Source organism: Pseudorca crassidens, chromosome 10 (genome assembly GCF_039906515.1).
Source record: "Pseudorca crassidens isolate mPseCra1 chromosome 10, mPseCra1.hap1, whole genome shotgun sequence".
NCBI lineage: Eukaryota > Metazoa > Chordata > Mammalia > Artiodactyla > Delphinidae > Pseudorca > Pseudorca crassidens.
Genome location: NC_090305.1, coordinates 19,960,295 through 19,985,207, shown reverse-complemented (window position 1 = coordinate 19,985,207; position 24,913 = coordinate 19,960,295). Strand labels below are relative to the sequence as shown.

Sequence of the window (24,913 nt, the reverse complement as noted above, 5' to 3'; positions counted from 1 at the left end):
TTAGGTGTAGTATTAGGCACTTTGTGTGAATTATTTCACATTATCTTCACATTGACAATGCAGTAATGGGACTCAGTAATGGAGAGTCATTACCACCAAATTGTTCAACCCATCTGCCTCTGTGCCTGCATATTCTTCCTTGACTCCTGTGACAGTTGACAGTGGCTGCACTGACCCTGCTCCTATGGCTCGCCCTGCTCTCGCACCCTGGATCCCACCTCACACCTACTTGAGGCCTTCCCTCCTGCAGCTGTCCTTCTCTCTCCTGTATCATAAATTTCGTCTTTGCCTATCAACCCACATGTACACACACACACGTGCGCACGCACCCTAGTGTTCAGATAAGCCCTCTTATGTTTCCATTTCTCCAAATGTCTAAACAGCTAAACCCCTTGAAACAGGCATCTCACACTCGTTGTCTCTGTTCCTTCCCCTCCCATCGTCTCTCAGTGGAGCTTCCATCCCTACCACTCCGCTAACACTGCTCCTGTCAAGGTCACCAGTTTGCTAAATTCAGTGGTCGCTTTGCCATGGCCATTGTACTCAAACTCTCGGCATGCAGCCCAATGGCCCACTCTGTCCTTAATATGCAGCTGACCCTTGAACAATGCGGTTTGAACTGCATGGATATTTTCCAATAGTAAATACTATAGGACTACACCAGCCAAGGTTGGTTGAATCTGTGGCTGCAGAGGAACTGTGGTTAAGAAGGGCCAACTATTGAGTTCTACATGAATTGACATATATATATATATATATATATATATTTTTTTTTTAATTCGGTTGCACTGGGTCTTAGTTGTGGCATGTGTGCTCCTTAGTTGTGGCAGGTGAGCTCCTTAGTTGCGGCATGTGAGCTCTTAGTTGAAGCATGCATGTGGGATCTAGTTCCCTGACCAGGGATCGAACCCAGGCCCCCTGCATTGGGAGCATGGAATCTTAACCACTGCGCCACCAGGGAAGTCCCATGAATTGATTTCTAATAGGCATTACAAGCTGCGGCCAAAACAGAACTCCTAATGGCCAAGCCCACCTTATCCCCAGACCTGTTCCTCCTCCAGCCTTCTCCATCTTGGTAAATGACGCTGCTTCCACTCAACTGAACAAAACCTGGTGGTCACTCTTGAGTCTTCTCTTTCCTTAAACCCCCATATCCAAACCATTAATAAATCCTGTGCCAAAACACCTTCAGAATCCATCCACTTCTCTCTGTCTGCTCTGTCTCCAACCAAATGCAAGTCAGACACCTTTTGTCTGCACAACTGGCCTCCCTGCTTCCATGCTTGCTTCCTGCAGTCCATCCTGCTTACAGCACACAGCTTGATATTTTATTTTATTTTTGTTAATTTAATTTTATTTTATATTGGAGAATAGTTGATTTACAATGTTGTGTTAGGTTCAGGCTGGTTAGTACCAGACTGATATTTTAAAAATTCATGTCATTCCCCTGCTTAAAACTCTCCGATGAGCTTCCTATCACACTGAAGAAGGTGCATCCCTTTGACCCGGCAATTCCACATCCGAGACCATATGCCTAAGATCTTAATAATCACTGATATGTCAAAAGATACGGCTATGAGAATGTTCATTCACAGCAATACTATCTACAAAAGAGAAAAACTGAAAACAATTTAAACACTAGAAATAATTCCACTGTGTCTTAAAAGTGATACTATTGAAGAAACTAAAATAATAAGAGGGACTTTTGATAAATAAAGCAGATTATAAATATTACATATAGTATGGCCCTATTATGAAAAAACATGTATACATAAGCACTTATGGACGGGGGCAGGCTCACCACTGGTTACCTGTGAAGGGAGCTGAATAGTGGGCTTCCTGGGCTGGACCTCCAGTCTGGGAACTTTGATTACACTACCTCTACATCTTTTTCAGGCTCAAATTATTGTATATGGAATAGGCTATCAGGGCCAGTGTTGCCCAGGTGTCTCGGTGAGACCAACTCCTAATCACTTTTTAAAGAAGGGTCTGACCTGCAAAGGCATTCTCCCAGTTCCCAGAGCAGAGGTGTCACTTACTGAGGTGCATGTCCTTTTCTGGTCACCCCCCAAAAGAGATAGAATGCTATTCTGGGGGAAGTTGCTGATTGCTTTGACTACAAGTTCATCCTCCCCCTGCCCCTCAAAGGGATGTCTCGGTTACTAGGTTCTTTTGCCAGTAAGCCTCATTCCATGTCTGTTGACCTAGCCTAGGAAACCTGCAGACTGCATTGTTAGCAGGAACTGTACAAATACTGTTAAATTTATTTGGCAGCAAACAGGTAAGAAGCAAAGGTTTGGACATATCAAACTGTTTGTGTAAGTGAAAGGACAATAGACTATCAACTTTATGAGTATGTAACCCAGAAATCGATAGCTGCTTAGGGGCCTTTATAAAACCTCTAAGTCTTTTGGACAAGACCTATAGTGAGACATTATAGCAAAGTGGTTAAGAGCGAATGGTGCAGGGCAGTCTGGGCTCAGATCCTGATGCTCAAACACACAATTAAATGACTTGGGGCAAGTTAGTCAATCTCTTTGTTCTTTAGTTTCCTCACTAGGATATAATATTGGTAGTAGCTATCTTACTGCGTTGTTGAAAGAATTTTCAAAGTGAACAGCTGTGGGCTTCCCTGGTGGCGCAGTGGTTGAGAGTCCGCCTGCCGATGCAGGGGACACGGGTTCGTGCCCCGGTCCGGGAGGAGCCTGTGCTCCGCAACGGGAGAGGCCACAACAGTGAGAGGCCCGCGTACGGTAAAAAAAACAAAAAACAAAAAAAAAACAGCTGTTAAATTCTCAGAACTTGGTACACAGAGCATAATGTTTTATTTGTATATGTATGTCTCAAATAATCTGCACATCACCCCTGTAACTGAGACCTTAGGAGCAGGAGGAAGGGATTTCCCACCCAGCAGAAAATTGGATCAATTGGAAAATAGATCGAGGCTGGGAACTGATGCAGAGGGCTGATGTTTGCTGCTATGGCAGGTGAAAGGCAGGGCTAGAGGTGGCAGCAGGGTCAGTGGAGGGTGAAAATAACAAGACCACTAAATTTTTTAGCCTTTGCTCCAGTGAGGAAAGTGGAAAATTGAGAAAGTGGAAAATTTCCACTCTCTGTGAGAGTGGAAAATTTTGTTAACAGAGCCCACTTTTCAGTCCAGTGCTACCTACACTGTAGTGATTTCCTACCACATCCCAAGAAAGAGAAGGATGGCTTGAGCTCGTATGAACTTAGATTATTTGATTTTATTATTATTATAAATAACAATATACGGTCATCATTAAAAAGGTAAAAATCGGGAAAGTAGAAGGAAGAAGACGCTCACTTGCACTCCCATCACCTCAAGACAACACCTGTTTTGGTATCTTTTCTTCCGGTCGTCACCGAGGTCCCCTTCCTTCCTCTCCCCAGCCTTCTCCTCCCCCTTCTCTTAACTGAGATATAATTCATGTACCATAAAATTCACCTTCTTAGAGTGTGCAACTCAATGGTTTTTAGTATTTTCACATGTTGTGCCATTACCGCCACTATCTAATTCCAGAACATTCTCATCATCCCGAAAAGAAACCTTGTAACTATTAGCAGTCAGTCCCATTCCCCTCTTCCCTCATCCCCTGGCCAACCACTAATCTACTTTCTGTCGCTATGGCTTTTCCTGTATTGAACCAGGCTGGCATAAACCCCACTTGGTCATGGTCATAATTATTTTTTATATTGCTAAATTGTATTTGCTAATATTTGGTTAAGGATTTTTATGTCTATATTCATAAGGAATACTGGTCTGTAGTTTTTTGTGTGTGATGTCTTTGTCTGATTTTGGGATCAGGGTAGTAATACTGCCCTCATAAAATGAGTTAGGAAGTGTTCCATCCTCTTCTGTTTATTGGAAGAATTTGTGAAGTTTGGTATTGATTCTTCTTTAGACATTCGGTCAAATTCACCAGTGAAGCCATCTGGGCTTGGGCTAATGTTTGTGAAGTTTTTTGTTTACTAATTAAATCTCTTTATTTGTTATGGGTCTTCTCAGATATTCTATTTCTTCTTGAGTCAATTTTGTTAGTTTGTTTCTTCCTAGGAATTTCTCCATTTCGTCTGGGTTATCAATTTGTTGATATATAATATTTATTATATTTCCTTATGTTCTTTTTTATTTCTGTAAGATTGATAGTAATGTCCCCCTTTTCATTCCTGATTTTAGTAATTTGAACCTTTTCTCTTTTTTCTTGGTTAGTCTAGCTAAAGGATTGGAAATTTTGTTAATCTTTTCAAAGAACAAACTTTTGTTTTCATTGATTTTCTCTTGTTTTTCTAGTCTCAATTCCATTTATTTTAGCTCTGATTTTTTAATATTTCCTTTCTTTTGTTTGCTTTGGGTTTAGTTTGCTCTTCTTTTTCTAATTTCATAAGGTGGAAGGTTCGGTTGAGATCTTTTTTATTATAGGTGTGTTCCTTTTATGCACTGCACTGTTTTAGCTGCATTCCATAAGTTTCGGAATATTATGTTTTCATTTTTCCTTGTCACAAAGTATTTTCTCATTTTTCTTGTGATCTTCCTCCTTAAACCATTTGTATTCAGAAGTATGTTGTCTGATCTCTACATATTTGTGAATTTTCCAACTTTCTCCTCTTATTGGTATCTAATTTCATTTCATCGTGGTCAGAGAACATACTTTATATGACTTGATCCTTTTAACTTTATTTTATGGCCTAACATATGGTTTGTACTGGTTTGTGGAGAATATTCTACATGTACTTGAGAAGAATGTGTATTCTATTGTTGGGTGGAGTGTTCTGTCTATGTCTGTTGGGTCTGGTTGGTTTATCGTGTTGTTTGAGTCTTCTATTTCCTTGTTGATTTTCTATCTAGTTGTTCCAACTTCCAGTCATCTTTTTAAGCATACTTTTACAAATAATTATAATTATTCTATATATTATTTTTGCATCCTGTTTTTTGTCTTGTTAATCTATTATATTAGTCATATTATGTCAGATTCTATATATACATAATTTTAAAGTATGCTTACATTAAATATTAACTTAAATAATTTATTTAGCCATTTCTCTGTTGTTGGAATTTAGGCTGTTCACAGATTTTTTTTTTTTTTTTTGCTGTCAAAACCAAAACTGTGATCTTTCTGCTTAAGAATTTCTCTGTTTTTGGAGTTTTTTCTGTAAGATAGGTGAATTACTGGCAACAGGGTAGAACTAATTAATGCTTTTACCCGTATTTAACACCTCATACATCGTAACATAAAGATGGGCTTCACATGGACTAATAGCCTAAATGAAAAAGGTCAGACTGTAAAAGTAACAGAAGAAATGTAAATATCTTTGTGACCTAGAAATTGGCGGCACTTCCTGACTCTTCAAACAACACTTCAGAAGTACAGCTCAAAGAATAACCCCCCACCAACACACACACACACACACACACACACACACACACAAAACCCTGGTGAATGTGATTTCATCAGCACTAAAGATTTCTGCTAATTGGAGGACACCATGGACAAAGTTAAAAGATGTATGACAGTTTGGGTGACTATTCTGCAATATTGGCAACCAACAAGGGAATATTATCTAGCATATAGGAGGAAGTAATGCAAATTGACAAGAAAAAGATAGGAAACCCAATATAAAAATGCAGAAAGGATATGAACTAGCATTTTACAGAAGAATCCACAAAGGTCAATAAGCACATGAAGATATGCTCAAACACGTTAATTATCAGAAAACTGCAAAGTAAAGCAATGAGGTGTTACTCTATGTCTTTTTGACTGATAGAAAGAAACGAAGGTGCCGCGGAATGTTGTCAGAGATATAAGGGTATAGAAATAGTCATGCCTGTGGTGGGAATGTGGCTGGTACAGCCACGCTAGAGAGGAACCCGACAGTGACTAGTCAGGGGAGGTTTATGAATACGCCACGACCCATCACTCCCATTCCTATTTGTATACCAAAGGAACCTTGTTGTGGCAGAGTCTATGGGTCCACCACTGGGAGAGTGAATCAGTAAAATGCGGTGAACCAGGGAATACTAAACTGCAGTTAGAGGAAGTGGACTAGATGTACACGTGGTAACATGAATGCATCTTAAAAGCAGGGTATTGAGTGAAAAGGAGTAAGAAACAGACTGGAGACCCAATACTGTTTATATAAACTAAAGATGCACATATACAATATAATACATATTTTGCACGACCATTCAAATTGTAGCCTGTAGGGGAGGACGGGGAAATAAGAGTGGGAAACAGAGATAAAGGGAATAAGTAAGTAAGTAAGTAAGTAAGTAAGTAGCTTTGCCTGGGCCGAATATCATGTGTCATGAACTGAAAAATATGATTAGCACAGTCGTCTTTACTTGAGGTACTAAATGAATGAATGAGTCCATTATTCATTCATCCATTCTTTAATATATATTATATTACAGTCCATTTTTTAGAATGAACCAGTTTTTATTCCCTCTAACTAGTTAATAAGCCTGCCTTTTCTCTTCATGCCTTACCAGCTCAGGGCATTCTTAATTTTTCAGACTTTCCTTGTTTGAGTCAAAAAGAGCATTGTTGTTTTAAATTACACTTGTTTCTCAAATATGTTGCTAATATTTTCCAAACACGTTTGCCAATTTTCTTTGGTGGTAGAACTTTTTCATTTTACATTTGTATCTATTCAGATTTTCCATTGGACTTGTTTCCATTGCTATTAAACTTAGAAGTCCTCCCTTTGATATACTATTTTTTCATACTTTTTAACCACTTGGTTGCTTTTCTTTGTGTCTTTAATCAACTGGAATACTTAGCTAACCTGTTGCACAGCACCATTCTTAGCTAGCCCTTCCTTTTCCACCAATCTATGATCCGTCTCTTAGAATATTAAACTGTTATTTAATTAGGATCCTCTCCTTGACCGTCCTTATGCCAATAATCAATGATTTAATTATTACAGTTTTCTAAAATGTTTTTGCTCTAATTCTTCTTCATCGTTCTTCCTTGTAAAAAGATTTTAATGAATTCCATTTGTTTGTTCTTCTGGATAAATATTCACTTATAACCCAAATAACCTAGATTGCATCAGTTTGTGCAGTCACAAGAAGGATGACACATTCACCTGCTTTATAGAGGCAGGGAGTGGGCAGAAGTTATGCTTCACTTCCATGCATAAATGCATTATCTTTGTGCGAGGGGCATAAAAACTTTTATGGTGTTTGCTTTGAAATAATAGTTAAGAGTTACAGACTCTTATTTTTTTCTGCTTTTCTTGAGAGAGAACAATTCTAAAGAAGGAAAATCCTTAAGAGTGGATATCAATGCAGTTTTCTGAGAGGCTTCCATAATACCTTGTATTTTTGAAATGGTATTTGCTAGTATATAATTTTGTTTGTCCAATACTGAACTTTCTTTTTAACTCTTCATTCTTTGAAGGTAAAATAATTGCCATAATAATTCTATTATTTTTTAAATCCCTTCTCTGTGCCAGGCATAGTGCTAGACCCTACAGGATTTGTTCTATAACTCTGCAAAGTATGTATCATAAGCCTATTTTACAGATCAGGAAACTGCATCCCAGGATGTGATAATAGGCAGCCCAGTCATAATCCCAACCCAGATGTTTCCAAATCCAGCATTCTTTCTATTTCACGACAATGTTTTCTGGCAATCATATAGCCTGGAAATAATAATAAGATGTATCTTTATTATATCACTTGCATTTTCAAGGACATAGTTTAATAAGAATAGTGCTATTAAGCATCCTTTGTGTGTTCCTGATTTTATTAAGAAAGCCAGTTGTGTTTTACTATTAAATAAGTTGATAACTATTACTAGGAAAAATATTAATTAATATGCTTCTATTAAATTCTTAAGCAATATTTAAAAGGTATAAAAATAACAGAGTGAACAGCCATGTGCCCAGTGCTCAGCTTAAGACATAAATCATTAACAGCAGAAGATCTTTAAATACCTTTCCTTGATCATGTTACATATCCCCTCATCCCCCAGAGGTAATCACTCTTCTGAATTTGGGGTTTCAGGATAGCGATTCTTATTTATTGTATTAGTTATATTCACAAAAGGAAAAAAGATGGCCCCCTCAAATTGGGATAATTTGTAGAGCGTGTTTTCATCAAAGGATATTTTATAAGGTGTGGATGTGGGAGAATCACAGGGAAGGTGGAGTAACCTGGAGTTGATAACAGCCAAATTATCTGTCTTTAGGCCCAAAGGGATGAGGGGGGAGCAGTTTCCAGAATCTGGAAGAAGAGAGAGTCATAAAGAATTGGCTTCTATGAGATAAGCAGTGACCTCTGTCCATGCCCAGAGCATAACTAGTTCAAGGTGACCTTACAGGGAAAGAGCCAGAGGTATAAGTGACCCAACCTCACTGAGTTCTCTTATCATCTCACCCTGGAGCTTCCCAATAGCCAAACTCACCTAAAAGGAGGAGAGTGTGGGAGCCCTTTGATGTGGTCCAGCTAAGTCAACCTCCTGAAGGAGACAGTAGGTGGACAAGGGTGCAGACAGGTAGCGAAGAAGGGGTTTGTAGGGACCAGCTGAAGCTATCTGGTGTGATCATGTTTCTAGCTTTTAAAGTGCTCTTTTAAAAATGAAAAAGTAATATACTTTATTTGGGGCTTTTGTTGAGATAATCTTATATCTAAATTTCCCAACTTGAGGTGCCCAGTCCGGGCAGGAGCAGTGCCTGGGTTGGGAGAGGGGGCTGTGCACCCCAAGAGAGTCTTGGGTGACATGGAATGATGACCATTAATTAATCAATTAACTCAACAGATATTTAACAAATGCCAATTGTGAGTCAGGCAACGTTCTTGGCACACTACTGACAGAGCATCAAACAAACCACGATGCTAGCTCTCACAGAGCTCATAGTCTTATAGGGGAGACAGACCATAAACAAACAATATACAATATGTCCAGTGACAATAGGGCTAGGAAGAAAAAAATGAGGGTAGAGGGCTGGAGAGTGCTCTTTGAGATGGTGTGGTCAGAAAGCCCTGTCTGATAATATGACAGCTGAGTCCCAAATGAAGCCAGGTAGTGGGCAGTGCTGTAATACTGAGGAGAGCTTTCCAAGGAGATCGTCTAAATGTGTCATCAGTGTGTCAGGGGCAGAGAGGGAGAATATGTAGCCACGAGGGCGAAGCTAGGGCAGTGAGAGAGCAAAACAGACTTTAGGGGAGGTAATTCTTTAAGTTTTCAACTCTTCTTTATTACAGTCCCTCAAGTTGACCTTGAAAATTGAAATTTGACAGCATATATAAGTTTTCGTTTTCAACTATTAGGGAACATTAAAAAAATGCACCATTTTTCATTTTAGGGGTAATTTTTACCTCAGTTTCTTCCATTAGCAGTTGTCTTAAAGTGAGTATAATTATTCATTTGGAAAGTGTAGGCAAAATATTTTTTTTATATGCTTTGAAGAAGGGAGGAAAATGCTTGGCTTTGAGGGCAGGGCAATGATGCCATTTCCACAGGGACTGCTTTGGTCTAGGACCTCATTTGCTTCCATTGAGCAGTTAGTAAAATTGCTGACACTTATTAGGATGACTGTCCTTGGAGGTGGCTGGGGTTATAGATAAAAACACTGAAGAATGGAGAAGTCAAGTAAGGTGTCCAAGGTCATCCAGCTATTAAGCTATTAAGTGGGAGAGTGAGGGCTCCAAACAGGCCATCTTTCTCCTGAGTGCATGTCCATCAGTGGTTTGCTGATGGCCTCCCAAAACAATGGGGAGGGCTCTCAAATATGGTCCTGCCTCCCTCCAATTGATCCTCTCCATGTGTCTCACAGTGGTCTTCCTAAAATTAAGTTCTGATTTTAATACTCCCTTCCTATAGCATTTAGGTATTGCTTTCAGCCATTGTAATAGAAAACGCAAATAACAGTGGCCCAATCATATCTGAGGTTTTCTTATATCACAAGAAGTTGGAAAGCAGGCAGTCTTGGGCATTACGGCTGTTGGTTAATCAAGGAGCCAGGCTCCTTCTGTCTTCCCATTCTGTCATCCTTAGTATCTGACTTTTTTCCTCAGGGTCTCAGGATGGCTTCTGCTCCTCCAAGCATGGCAACCAAGTTTCACACAAGGGGCGGGGGGAAGATGAAGGGTGAACAGTCCAGATCCGTTGAGTTTGTTCCTCTTTGTCAGGAAAATAAACGTGTTCCTGGAAGTCCCACTAGTACACTTCTGCTCACATCTCACTGGGCAGAACTATATAAACTGTACGTAGAGCTATGGCCACTCATAATTGCAAGGGGGCCTGGGAAATCATGATCTTTAGATAGGTGTATCACCACTCCTTAAAAAAAAAATTAGATGCTAATAGTAAAGAAGGAGAAAATAGATTTTGTGCAAGCCACCAGCACATCTGCTACAATTGCTTAAAATTCTTCATTGACCCCTCATTGCCACAAGATAAAATCCAAACTCCTCCTTAGCAGGGAATCTAGGGTCCTTCATGACTTTCTCTGACCTACCTGTCTATCCTGGCCTGGCTCAAACACCATTTTCCTCGGTCATAAATGAGTAGTCACTTTGTGCATATCAAGCTCTCATGCCTCTATGCCTTTCCACATGCTGTTGTCTCATCCTGTTTGCTTCACATCATCATATTTCTTTAGTTGGGCCCAGATGCCTCATCTTTCAAGTCTAGCTGGAGCATTACCTCCTATCTGAAATCTGCTTTGACTCTTAGAACCAAACTAGGTACTCCTTCCTAGATACTCCCATAGCTCCTTGAACTCATCTCTAGCAATTATTCATTTGATGGTAATGAAGCTGTTGGTGTGTGGCTGTGTCCCTGATACACCTGAGATCTCATGAGTTCCTTAAGTGTAATATGAAGAAAGAAATGAATGGGGCGCCCTCCCCGAGGCGCCGCCGGGCGAGCTGCGCAGCTGGGGCGGAGGCTGTTCCCTCGCTCCCCCCACCCGCCCAGCCAGGCTCCAACCGCCGCAGCCCGCGCCCCCGGCCCCGCTGGGCCTCCCGCCCCCATCCAGGGGGCGTCGCCACCGCCATCGATGCTGCGCTCCACGGCCCGTCAGGCGCACTCCTTCCCTCCCTCCCTCCAGCCCGCCGGCTTGCGAGGGCGGCGGGGCGGCCCGCCGGCCATGCCTTCGGCGCAGCCCGCGCCCCCGGCCCCAGCTGAGCCCCGCCGTGGCGGAGGCCATGCTCCCCGTGTTCCCTTGTACGGTGCTGCGGCCTGGACTGGGCCTGGACTGCCGGGGGAGTGGGAGGTGGGCGGCCTCTTGAACTCCTTCCTGCCACCTGAGGGTCACTCCCAGAACCCCCCGCAGGTCGGGGCTGAGCTCCAGCCCGGCCTCTTTGCCTCCCAGGGCTGCGCCCAGAGTCCATTCCAGGCCGCGCCGGCGCCCCCACCCACGCTCCAGGCCCCGGCGGCCGAGCGTCTCCCGGTGGACTTACTCCGACTTCTCGCCGCCGCCCAGGAGTCCGCCGCGGCCGCCGCCGTTGCTGCTTCGCCCCCGGCCCCGGCCGCCGTCTCCACTGTGGACCCAGCAGTTCTGAAGCAGCCCCCGGCGCCCCTTCCGCCGCCCCTGCGGGTGTCGGCGCCCGCCGCCGAGGCCGCGCCCCCTGTCTCTGCTGCCACCATCGCCGCAGCTGCGGCCACCGCCGTCGTTGGCCCAACCGCGACGGTCGCTGTGGCCCCAGTCGCATCTGCCTTGGAGAAGCAGCGTAGAGCAAGGGGCCCTACCTCTGCGCCCTGTGCGCCAAGGAGTTCAAGAACGGCTACAGCTTCCGGAGGCACGACGCCATCCACACGGGAGCCAAAGCCAGCCGGGTCCCCTCGGGTGCTATGAAGATGCCCACCATGGTGCCCCTGAGCCTCCTGAACGTGCCCCAGCTGAGCGGAGCTGGCGGCCGAGCGGCTGCAGTGGCCGCGGGTGCCGTGGGTGCGGTGGAAAGCGCATGCAGAAGAACCACGCCTGCAAGATGTGCGGCGAGGCCTTCCGCGACGTCTACCACCGGAACCGACAGAAGGACCGCAGGAGCTACCACGTGTGCTCACACGACGGCGCAGTGCACAAGCCCTACAGCTGCTCCCACTGTGGCAAGAGCTTCCCCCCGGCGGGATCACCTCAACAGTCATGTCAGACAAGTGCACTCAACAGACCGGCCCTTCAGATGTGAGAACTGCGAGGCAGCTTTTGCTACGAAGATCAAGGATTGACTGCGGGTCTGCACAGTACGACACGAAGAGAAGGCGCCGGGTCATGTGTGTGGCAAGACGTTGAGCTCGGCTTATATTTCGGACCACGTGAAGGTGCGTAGCCAGGGCCCTCACCACGTCCGTGAGCTCCGCAACAAAGGCTTCACCACGGCAGCATACGGGCTGACCTCATCCTGTGCAAGCTGTGCAGCGTGTACTGCGAGACCCTGCCCAGCTGGCCGGCCACATGCGGACCCATGGGGGGGTGACGCCCCTGTCCCGGAGACGCCTCCCCGGCCACAGCCCACCAGCTGAGGGGGACCCCCGCACCCACCTGGTACAAGTGAGGCCTGTCCAATGGTGGCGGCAGCCCCTCCCAGAGCTGTGGCTCCTCGGGGGCCGAGGGCGTGCGTGTGAGCTCTCAGCCACTTCCCTCCCAGCCCTGGTGAGCTCCAAGTTGGTGCGGGGGAGAGGGGAGAATGGAGGAAAGTCCCTCGGTACCATCTCCTCTTCCCCTGTCTCTCCCCACCAACTCCTCACTACTTGCCCTGCCAACCAAGGAGCCTCCAGAAGGAAAGGAGGAAGAAGTGTTTTCTTAGGGGAATTTGCTAGGTTTTAACGACTTGTTTCTCCTGCCCCTGATTTCTCCCTGTCAGACCTGACGCCATATGCACACCTGGCCCCTCAGTCGTGTTGAAGCCCCCTGGACGGCGGGCAGGGGTGGCAGAGGACAGGAGCGGCCACTGCCCTCGCCCCCTCTCCTCTCCGTAACCCCCTGCCCTGCCCTTCCAGGGATTTGTGAGCCTTTCTCTCGGTGGTCCTCCTTGCTCTCCTCCTTCCAGTGTCCCCCTACTGTCTGCTGCCCCTCCCTGGGGAGTTGGTGCTTTTTGTTTTTTCCAGGAGGAGGGAGGAGAGGAAGGAAGGAAATTAAAGATTCTGCCCCAGAGAGGGGGAAAGGTGAGATTTGCGAAGGGGCCGAAGCAGGGAAGACACAGTTTGTACCTTCATAAGGTGAGGTTGTTTGGGGTCAGGCCCTAAACATCATCCTGCTTGAGAATCTGTCAGGGGGAAACAAGTCAAGGGGAGCAAAAGAAGGAGCCACTAGGGTCAGAGGTAGGGCAAGAGATGAATCTTAGGGGGCCAGGGTCAATGGGGGGATCCAGGGACCAGAGGTGCTCTCTGGGGGTGGGGGGAATGCAGCCACAGTGTCTCCCCCTTCCCTCTTCCACCTCAGCTCCAGCCCTGGCCTTTCCTTTTCATCCCTTCCCCCGCGACAGAAGCTGTGGCCCTGGCCATGTCATTGTCTTCCTGTATCCCCTGCATGTTCCCCACCCTTCACCCCCTCCTTTTGTGCAGACCCTATTACAATAAATTTTAAATTAAAAAAAAAAAAGAAATGAATGGGTGATGGTCTTCAGCCCTCATCTCAGTAGACGTTGCTTGACCCAAATGAGCATTGCCTTTTGTTTTTATTTTCCTTTGATTTTTGTACTGTGTGTACCTGAGCCATGCACTTCCATTTCAGTGATGCTTTTTAAAACTCATTTCTGTTGTTGTTGTTAATTCAGATTTGTTCCCATTTGGTTCTAGTTGTGGAAAAGAATGAAGAAAATGGACTTTTGTTTCTAGAACTGAATCCTCCTAACCCCTGGGATTCAGAGCCCAGATCTCCTGAAGATTTGGCTTTTGGGGAAGTGCAGGTAAGGAAACATTAAATTGTAATAATCTTAAAAACAAAAACAGAACTAAGATTTCCTCTTATATATATATATTTACATCCGGTATTACCTTGAATATCCTTGGAGGTGGCTGGTTAGGACATATAATATAGTTATTCTGAACTCTTGAGCACATTTTCTAGGAACCCCCAGAACTTGCCAGGGATTACAAGGAAATACATCCAAAAAAAAACAAAACAAAAAATCTTTTAGCGGAGGTCCCAGAGGAGAGTCATGGAAAACTACTGGCGGAAGTTCAGAAATTGCCCTTGATACCAAATCACTATCAGGTAAAACGGCCAGTTGTATATTTCTGCACGTTGCCCTGAGAACTTTACAAACCTTCCTGTGCATTCTCCTACCTTTAGAAGAGAGTTTGCTCCAGAGAAAACACTTTGATAGTTTGAGAGAGGTAAACAATCAAAAATTAAATTTTCTGGAGTTGCTTCGTGGCATGTGGGATCTTCCCGGACCAAGGCTCCAACCCATGTCCCCTGCATCAGCAGGAGGGTTCTTAACCACTGCGCCACCAGGGAAGCCCTGATTTCTTGATCTCTCCTTACCCTCTTTATTGGCTTTTCACACTGGAGTTTCTATTACCTTATCTCTGCTCCTGGTGTTTTCCTTTTTCCTGTGGATATGCCAGATCAGGGGAAGGGAGTGAGGGATTGATTTAGAATCCTCTAGTCTATGCCAGTCTCTAAGTCACTGTTGATAGCCATTCTCAGAGGATCCTGACATCTGAGTGAGTCAGCAGGTAATTTAGAAGAGAAAGCCTTACAAACCTGTTTAGCCAGGCTGCATGGCTATGCCAACCCAGTCTCGGGTGGCCTCAGCCTGCAGCGTCTTGAAGCAGAATCTCAGTTCCCTGACCAGAGATTGAAGCCAGGCCACGGCAGTGAGAGCACTGACTGCTAACCACTAGACCACGAGGGCCAGTGACAAGGCCTTGGCTCGTCTGCTCTGTAGAAATACATTTCAACAAGAGACGAAAAGTAGTGAAACAAGTAAAGTTTTTATTAGGAGGAAGAATGTACGTGTGAATAAACACACATGGGTGGGCTCGGAGAGAGATAGTTGTCCCTTCGTGGTAGTTTAAATCACTTATATGGGGCATTTCTTCTGGGTTTCCTCTGGCCAGTCACCTTGCTTTGCCTGGCTCTGAGTCTGTATTTGGTTATAACTCAGGGTCCTCCCCTGTGTGTGTGTGCATCTCTTAGCCAAGATGGATTCTAGTCCAGAGGCCTATGGGAAGGTTGACATCACCTACTGTGGGGTGGCGCCCCCTCCCTTTCTGGCCCCCCGAGGAGCCTTTCTGCACAGGTGTAGTCAGGAAGGTCTCCTTGACCTCGAGAATGAGGTATATGTGGTCTCTTTATCTCTTATCTGGGCAGGACTCAGCCCCTCTCTGCTCCAGCTATTATCTTTGTCTTGGAGTATCTGTCCACAGGTGACAAACTCTAGCTGCTCAGCCTGGGGCCCATCTATCTCCTGCCTTAAACCCACCAGGAATCATTCATTCGTGTACCTATTCCCAGCCACTCCAGCATTTAAATCCCCAAGTGTCTGCCATAACATCTCTAATTGCCCTTCCTTGTAAATTGTGCTTTGAAGGACTGGCCACAAACGCTATTCTGCAGTGCAGGCTGTAAATAAATATTTAGGAGCTAATTTAAAGAGAGTAGGGCTGGGTAAATCAATTGGTTTGACACCTAAAACCCACCATGAACACTTCTATTCTACTAAACTAGTGACCTGTGCTGAGAGTTGTATTCTATATAAACGCTCCTGCTGGGTCTCACTTGCATCCTGTTTCACTGAACAGGCTTAGGAGCCAAGTTCTCCGATGGGACTTGCCAGCTAAGCAGCTGAGTTCATTTTTGCTGGCTGGTGATGATATAATAATCTGAATCTCGCTGTCTTCCGACAGATAACATACCTGACCCATGCCTGCATGGACCTCAAGCTGGGAGACAAGAGGATGGTGTTTGACCCTTGGTTAATCGGTCCTGCTTTTGCCCGAGGATGGTGGTTACTGCATGAGCCTCCATCTGACTGGCTGGAGAGGCTGTACCAAGCGGACCTAATTTACATCAGTCACATGCACTCAGACCATCTGAGGTAATGAAGTCTGAGCACTCAACTCTGAAGAAAATGCTGCAGTAAAGGCATCGCTGGTTTTCAGGTTCTTTTGCAATCACTGCTCATTTTGAGGTAGATTCAGTTGGGCTGATGATAAGAGGACTAATTTAGATAAATGCTTACATTTGCATAGCATAATTTTTAAAGTGCTTTCACGTTTTATACCACTGGGAATGCGAAAGGAGCTATTGTGGGAAGGAGGACAGGGGTTAATAACCCTCCACCCTCTCACTTCCCACCCTCAGGGTACTTGGTGAAAGTCTAGGTTTAAGGATTATTAATGTTGACCCCTTTTTTTTTTTTTTTTTTTTTTGCGGTACGCAGGCCTCTCACTGCTGTGGCCTCTTCCGTTGCGGAGCACAGGCTCCGGACACGCGGGCTCAGCGGCCATGGCTCACGGGCCCAGCCACTCCGCGGCATGCGGGATCTTCCCAGACCGGGGCACAGTCCCCTGCATCAGCAGGCGGACTCTCAACCACTGTGTCACCAGGAAAGCCCCCCTTTTTTAGTTCAACATTTATGGTAGGAAGCAGCACACGTTTCCGATAAAGGGCCAGGGTGTAACTTTTCGGCTTCACAAGCCATATGGTTGGTGTTGCAGTGACACAGTTCTGCTGTTGTGGCACCAAAGCAGCCATAAACGGTCCTGAATCAGCCTGATTGTCTTCTAATAAACCGTATTTATGGACGACGACATGTGAATACCATAAAATTTTAATGTGTCACCAAATAGGATTGCCCTTCTGATTTCCTTTTCAACCACTTAAAAGGGTAGAAGGTTTCCCTAGCTTACAGCAGCAGGTCGCTGTGGTTTGCCAACTCCTGATTCGTAGCATTTCAACAGCACTGAGCTCCCAGCTTTTGAACCCTGAGTCCACTTCGTCCTTCATTGAAACCAGAGCCATGTGATACTAAGGATTGGAACTGAAACTTCCTTAACCCCAGCAATCAGAAAGGAGGAAGAGGAACTTGGATTTACAAAACCACACACATTTGTGAATGAACTGTTACCAGAAGAGGCAGGGTCATATTCCCAATCCCCTGGTGTCATTTCAGGGTCCTGTTTGTTCATGCTTATTCAGAAGTTTGTGTCATGACTGCTGGGCTGCCAGTGTAAACATCTAGCAGTGCCCACAGTGTTCTAAAATGAAGCAACTTCACCGTATTTTTTTCTGTGACTTTATATGACAAAATTTACGTGAAGGACATACTTTGATCGAAATGTCCATGGTGAGGGAAAATATGTTGTTTGCTGGACCCTTGATTTTTCTATTGAAAGCATATGAGATCTCTAAGGCACGAGTATGTTCTCTCTTTTTTTTAAGGAAACGGTTTAAAAACAAGTAATTAACTGCTTTAGTAACAAATTACCTGCAACACGCTTAAAAATTGAACATCACCCACTGGGATATTGTGGTGCCACAATTAAAAATCGACTTGTCCACCGCACAACACCTTTGTCCATACAAGCCTCTGGAATCAAACACATACAACTGCAGAATTACGAGAGGCCTGGGTTCATGCATGGTATAATAACAGTATTGTGTGGTACTAATTTCATATAGCCTGTATAGAGAGAACAGTATCACATAAACCAGGTGATTGCTTTATAGTACCTGTTACAAGATGCCATTGCCTAAGGTCCTGATGAGGGACATTCCATGGGAAAGTCCTGAATTTTAGGGAAGATAAGAACTTTTCAAGTCACTTAGCCCAGTTATTTCTCAACCACTGTCCTGAAAACCAGTTTCATTTCAATTTCAGGGAATTGTGTGGGCAAAGTTGCCAGGCATTAAACACTGGTCCTCTCCTGTAGTATCACAGTGCATTGGTTGTGTAGTGTACTGTAATAGTTTATTACTGAAAGTTACCGAAACTTATAGTTTTCACTCCTTTGAGTTTATTTCTCTGATATAGAATAGACCCTTACTTTTTGACTCTTACCTAGTCAACTAATAAACACCAAAGTCATTTGTCCCCAGTCCTCTTGTCTGACCTTGATTTACTGAATAAAACCTCCTTTATTTACAAAAACAAGGGGGAAAGGCCAATGTGCTTTAGAAAAGTCTTTTTTTTTTGGTAGAAAATAATTTGATGTACAAATTTATTTATCTGATTGTATTAAAGAAAGCAGGACAGAATCACATTCATTTTCTTCCTAGTATCACTGTAAATAGACTGAATTTCAGAGCTCTTAGTTTGCTTTGGAAACTTCTAAAAAGCCGCCTGTTAGCCTAGGAAGCATTTTCCTTCCCCTCCAGGATCTCCTGCTCCTGGGGGTAGGTGGGGGGAATTGGTCACCTTTGATGCTAAATAAATAGCATGTGGTGGATTTTGCCAAATCCTTTTCAGCTCCTCCTATAGGCAACAGGATGGCTTGGCTTATTCTTGATCTGAAGTCATTTGAATAAACAAGCAGGTTATGAAACACAGAATGGAGTGAAGTTTCCATCGTAGATAATTCCCAAGGTTAGGATGAGCTTCACTGTTCAATCCCTTCTGCTGATCAGAGAGAGAGATGCTAGCAATGGATCTCAGATCTCTGATCCTGTGAGACATCAGCGTAACGTAATCCATTCCTTTTATTAAAATGCGTTGGAAAAGAGATGTCTGAGTAGACAAGAGTAGTTTATTACAGTGATGGTACTATAAAGGGAAAATCAGAGTGCAGGCAGTGTCCCTCTCTTGTTGAACTCCAGTGGTCACTCCATCCTGTCAGCTTTACAGTCCAAGCAAACTCAGTCGGAAGAGCAGAGGGTGGTAACTGGGACAGGTACATGAGGAGACCTTTACCTGGATTTGTGGACCACTTCATATCATTCTCGATTCCCAGCTTTGTTCACTCTGTAGTCGAAGTAGTTATGGGGGATTTAAGGCTTAAGATTCCACCTTCTGGCCAGTGCAGGAAAATGGCATAAACAGCTGATCCTTTTGAGGTATACCACACAGAGGTCGTGTTTTCTTCAGATTGTACCCTCCATGGTTTGGAGGCATAGATAGCCTCCCCATTGATGCTCAGCCACTCCCCAACAGCAAGAAGCCTTTCTTGGAAGATGCGAGCAATCGGTCCATCTTTAGTTGGTCCAATGTTGAGAAGATAGTTGCCTCCCAAACTTACTGTCTGAATCAGTTCCGAAATGTTTTGAGGTTCACTTGTGATGTCACCCATTGCCATGTTGTGACGATAGCCCCAGGACAGCTTGTCTGTTGAGGTGCACATCTCCCACTTGTGATCTGGCAAGGTCTCTGGCTTGAATTTGTCTTGACAGTTGTAGTATCATCCGTGGCAACAGTAAATGACCTCATAGGCCATTTACTATGACCACATCCTTAACTGGCCTATCATTGTAGAGCAAGCAAGAAAATTTGTAGAGTTCCAATAAGTATCAGGACGTTCCCACTCTCCATCAGACCAAATCAAGTCAGGTTTGTACCTGTTTAAGGCTTGTAAGTAACAAGAGCTAGGATTCGAATACAAATCTGCCAGATGCCAGATCCTCTTCAGGGTCCGGCAGACCATGTTGCCCTTCTTCAAGGCCCTGCTAACGAGGTCATATAGCTCTGGCATTGTTTTCGCACGGACAAAATGCTGTGTTTTGAAGCCATTTTTCTTACCACATAGGTAGAGAGGATGGAACCATTCTAAGAGTGGGTGATAGAGTCCATAGCGTATGTTCCTCTTTCGGATGGCTGTTCCCAACTCACCAGCCAAATCATGATGGGGCCCCAGATCCTTAGAGTTCCAGTTCCGAGACGCAGGACTTGGCCAGTTTTTGAAGCCTTCATGATGCTTTGTTGTCAGGACTGCATACCTGCTGGTGTTGGAGGGTCTCCTGCAGAGGTGGGGCGTGGCTGTGGCTCACCGTGAGGACAAGGACACTGACAGCAGAAGTTCTGGGCTAGAAAACAGTCTTTAGTCAAAGAAGTGTGATTTATTATGTTAATATATGAGTATCGTAATGGATGATATTATTAATAGATGCCAGTAAGAATTGTCAACAATTTAAAAATTGCAAAGCAATAAACATCCATTTTAGAATAACTGATCCTAACTCCTAAAGTCCTTTAAAGTAGAAGATTTAGGTGGTTCACCCAGAGACTGAAGACGTGTTCAAAGAATCCTTGATTTTTTGAATCCTTTGTTTTTAGAGAAGAAAACCTACTGATTTTTTTCGTCTGGATTCTACTTATTTAATATAGTTCTGGAACTTGAATATTAGTGAAGTTAATAAGTGCTGATATGCTGATTTTGTTTATACTTTTCTTACTATTAAATATCTTATTTCATATACTCTATGCACAAGTCTGATTCTTAAACCAGATAGTACATTCATTAAAGTTGGAATTGCCTTCTTTTTTTTTTGAACCTTTTATTTTATATTGGAGTATAGTTGATTAACAATGTTGTGCTAGTTTCAGGTGTACAGCAAAGTGACTCAGTTATACATATACATGTATCTATTCTTTTTCAAATTCTTTTCCCATTTAGGTTGTTACATAATATTGAGCAGAGTTCCCTGTGCTGTACAGTAGGTCCTTGTTGGTTATCCATTTTAAATATAGCAGTGTGTACATGTCAATCTCAAATTGTCTTCTAATAGAAGAAGCACTAAGTTTAGGATCAGAAAACCTGAATTTGAATACCAATTTACTATCTGTTAGTCATGTATTTCTGAATATGTGTCCTCATTTATTAAAAGCAAACAAAAAATTAGAGGGTTTTTTGGTGAGAATCAAATAAAATAACGTGAAAGTGCCTAGCACCATGACTGATATATAATAGATATCTAAACAGCCATTTATTTGTTTATTATTCATGTTTTACCATACCCCACAGTGGTATATAATTCTTTTATGTAATGAATTCTCAGAAATGAGAATTGACAATCTATGTAGGTACTAAAAAAATGCTTGGATGGTTAATGGCGGGTGTACTGAGTTGGGATTGCTACAAATGCTGAATGTCATTTTCCTCTATACTAGATTTTACTGTCTTGCCTACCTGCTAACCAACTCTCCTAAAGGACAAAGAACTCATTCTTTATACCACAGTGTGACTGTCAACCTTTGATGGTTGAAAAACTGTCTCCAGTGATGGGCAGTTCATAGGTTCTCCTTGTTTAATGGCCGAGACCTTTCTCTTATTGGGAGCTGCTAGTTGAGGGCTGAGAAAAAATGAAGATCATGGAGACCTTCACCTACCAGAAACCTCTTCAGCAGGACTTTTCCACTCTGCAACTTCTGTTAGAACTACCCTTGCGCAAAGCAGCATCAGTGTGGAAGATGGAATTTGCACTCCTGGTTTGATATACACACTGTGGTATATGGTATGTTCTCACAATAAAGGGAAATCTCCTAGGAAACTCCCCTCATTGTTACAGTCAACCTTGAGAAAAAACTCTTCTTTTGGACTCTGCAGAGAGTCTGGTATTTCAGTACCTTCCTTCTTGGTCAACATGTTGTAGGAGCAGACTGTCTCTTATACTAGATGATTCTATTTTTTCACCTTTCAACCTTTGAATTCTTCTGATCCTAGTTACCCCACACTGAAGAAGGTTGCTGGAAGAAGACCAGATATTCCCATTTATGTCGGAAACACGGAAAGACCTGTCTTTTGGAATCTGAAGCGGAGTGGTGTCCAGTTGACTAATATCAATGTAGTGCCATTTGGAATATGGCAGCAGGTCAGACATCTGTGTTCTTTCCATACTTTTCAGTTACGCTTTCTGGGGTAAATTTTAGACGAGGTAATCGCTTTAAACACTAAGGAAACAATGGCCTACTTTTTCTGTACATAGTACTGTGTAAATACTTAGCACTGTGTAAATCTCTGTTTGAGCTAAAATAAAAGGTGGCTTTTCTCTCCATTTATCAATGGTATGATTCTACTGGATAATAAATCCAGTTCTGAATAAAAGGGATTTCTTTCCAGAAGAGATGACAGTTTCTTCAAATATTGAATTAAAAGCCAAACTGACATAAACTGTTGTTGGTTTTATTGTTAAAATTCCAGGTAGACAGAAATCTTCGATTCATGATCTTGATGGATGGCGTTCATCCTGAGATGGACACTTGCATTATCGTGGAATACAAAGGTATTTTCTTATTCTCATTAACAGTGAAAAGTGAAAAATATTCTTGGTAAGAAGGATAATAAGAGCTATCCAAAATTTCATCCTATGTTCATCTTCTTCTTCCATCTTCATTTTCCATAGAATATAATATATTCTATCCCTGTCTTAGGAAAAGGGGCTCTCATTCAGATAATCTTACAGAGAACAAATTAGCAGTAATGTGCTCGATGTAGTGACAGGCGCAAAGATTCTTTTTCATAAGGCAACACATATTCTATATTTCACCTATAGTAACTTATTCAAAACTGCCTTTACTGAATAAGTGTTTTACTTTCATCTTGAAATACTATGATGTAACGTAATCATACACTTCTGCCTTTCATGTGAGAAGATGGCTTTACGCCAACAATCATTGAATAGAATTTCCAAGGGGTTGAGAGATTTGTGTTGATTCGGTTACTCTTTCCCCTGCATCCTTTGGGCTCAACACCTGAAGGTAGCCGGCCGAGGAAAGTAGTCTATCTACGATCCGGAGTGGAATCAAGCTAACTCTCCTCACCCAGAACCCACTGATCAGACAGGATGAGTTTATTCACTTGAAAGTTCAAAATGTGCTATTGAAGAGTTTAGATGTTGAAATCTTACTCTCTCTTTTCCTTGGACATAAGCAACTCTTCTGTAATTGAATGAGTCAGATTATACAGCCTTACATGGAAGAGTTTGTTGACCTGGGATTTCAAATTGTGGTTTTCAAGATTTCACCTTGAGTATTGATGCCACTTTATTTTTCCACAGGTCATAAAATACTCAATACAGTGGATTGCACCAGACCCAATGGGGGAAGACTGCCTATGAAGGTTGATCTAATGATGAGTGATTTTGCCGGAGGGGCATCAGGCTTTCCGATGACTTTCAGTGGTGGAAAATTTACTGGTAATACTTTCTATCAAAGTGATGCCAAGGAGCATGCATGGCACTTTGCTAAATGCTGTGCGAATCAATACAAAAATTATTAAGACATGATCCTTCCCCACAAGACGCTTACAGTCTTCTTGGGAAACCAGACTTGCAAATCACAGATATACAAGCCAAAGTTTCCAGCTCAGAATATGCTGATGGAGCATGAAGGAAACACCTAGGAGATTAGGGAGCATCTCAGGAAAAGTCAAGAAAAAGAATCATTTGGATCAATTTGATTCCTGATGTAGACTGTAGAGCAGAACAGGAAGAGTCTGACATTGGTAATCCAGGCTTAAATGCTCTTGGTATGTGGTTCAGAATAGGGTGTGGGCAACCCGAGGTGGACATCCCCTTGGACTTGTGGAATGCCCATACAGGGGAGGAATGAGGCAAAGGAAGCTCCTCTAAAGTATGGGGTTTCTGGGGGCCGGGGAAATAGTGGTCAAAGAGTACAAACTTCTAGTTATAAGATGAGTAAGTTCTGGGGATGTAACGTACAGCATGATGACTATAGTTAACAATACCGTGCTATATACTTAAAAGTTGCTAAGGGTAGGTCTTACATGTTCTCATCACACACACAAAATGGTAATATGTGAGGTGATGGAGGTTAACCAACCTTATCGTGGTAATCATTTAGACATACATGCATGTAATGAACCCATCCTGGTGTATACCTTAAACTTATGTAATATTATATATCAGTTATATCTCAAAGCTTGAAAAAAATGTGGGGTCCAAGGCAGAAGCTCTTCTGCTCTGGGTCTAAGGGTGGTGCTAGGGTTGGGATGGGGGAGGGCATGTAAATGGTATATTTTGTTCCTACTTTTGCTCAGTATGTAAGCATTGCTAGCATTGTAAGTTCTCAATATATGTCCACTTAATAAATTAATATTTTCTGTAAACGATCTCTGTTTAGCAATGTGGCAGAAATGCCCTACTTGCAGTATGAGGAAAGCCTGTCCAGTTCCTTCCTTTCTTCTCTGAGTCTGTGGTCATTGCCTCCCAGAATGAGTCACCAGTGAGAGATAGAGGGGAGGTGCTATCTTTACGGGGTTAACAGTGTGACTGGGGAGGTGACATATACCTACTAAAGGGTAGCTAGCATAACTCCGTTCTTATGTGAGTGTGTGTGCGCACGCACGCACATACATTTAAAAAGGTCTAGAATATACCAAAATGCTAATAGTGGTTATGTCTACCTTATGGATAACTTATTTTTTTCTGTATCCTTGTCTGTGTTTATCAGATTTTCACAGCAGTAACAGTAAGAGCAGTTCCCTGACATGGTACCCCCCATGCTCTGGGCCCTGCCTAATTTCAACTTCCTTTACTGCCTGTATCCCCATTGCTTGACAAGTGTCAGCCCATACTGGCCCGCTTTTTGTTCCTCAGACCCAATACACCAAGTCCATCTGTGCCCTGTACCTTTGTATGTGCTGTTTCCACTGCCTGGAGTGCTATTGCTTTTGACCTCCACGTGGTCGACAACTTCTATGTCTCTGTCTGTGTTCTATGATTCCAATGTCATCTTCACTAACTGCCCTAATATGCCCCTCCACCCCACACCTCATCACCCCAGCCACTCTCCATCCCATGGCCCTGTTTTACTTTCTTCCTAGCTCATCACTCTTTGAAATGAACTTATTTCCTTATTCCTTATTTGCTTCTTTCACTAGAATGAATGCTCCTTAAGAGCAGGGACCTGCTTTATCTTGTTCACCACTGTATTGTCAGTTCCTAGAACTACGTCTGGCACATAGTAGGTGCTCAATAAATATCAATCAAATGAGTGAACGAGCAAACGAACAAATGAACAACCTGTGAGGTAGGCAACATGATT

General features: G+C 43.3%; 1 protein-coding gene and 2 pseudogenes across 9 annotated transcripts in view; 2 read left to right on the top strand and 1 right to left on the bottom strand.

Annotated features, from left to right (window-relative positions):
- The window catches only part of LOC137231652 (cytidine monophosphate-N-acetylneuraminic acid hydroxylase), a 262,440-nt gene that overhangs the window by 211,981 nt on the left and 25,546 nt on the right, over positions 1–24,913 (top strand). For all 9 annotated transcript variants that reach the window (XM_067752171.1, XM_067752169.1, XM_067752176.1 and 6 more), the window contains 5 exons: positions 13,767–13,876; positions 15,825–16,015; positions 21,573–21,720; positions 22,050–22,131; positions 22,906–23,043. In XM_067752171.1, coding sequence (XP_067608272.1) covers positions 13,767–13,876; positions 15,825–16,015; positions 21,573–21,720; positions 22,050–22,131; positions 22,906–23,043 — 669 coding nt within the window. The remainder of the gene's footprint in view (positions 1–13,766; positions 13,877–15,824; positions 16,016–21,572; positions 21,721–22,049; positions 22,132–22,905; positions 23,044–24,913) is intronic.
- LOC137231654 (myc-associated zinc finger protein-like) lies at positions 11,064–13,695 on the top strand (annotated as a pseudogene).
- LOC137231586 (tissue alpha-L-fucosidase pseudogene) lies at positions 18,111–19,604 on the bottom strand (annotated as a pseudogene).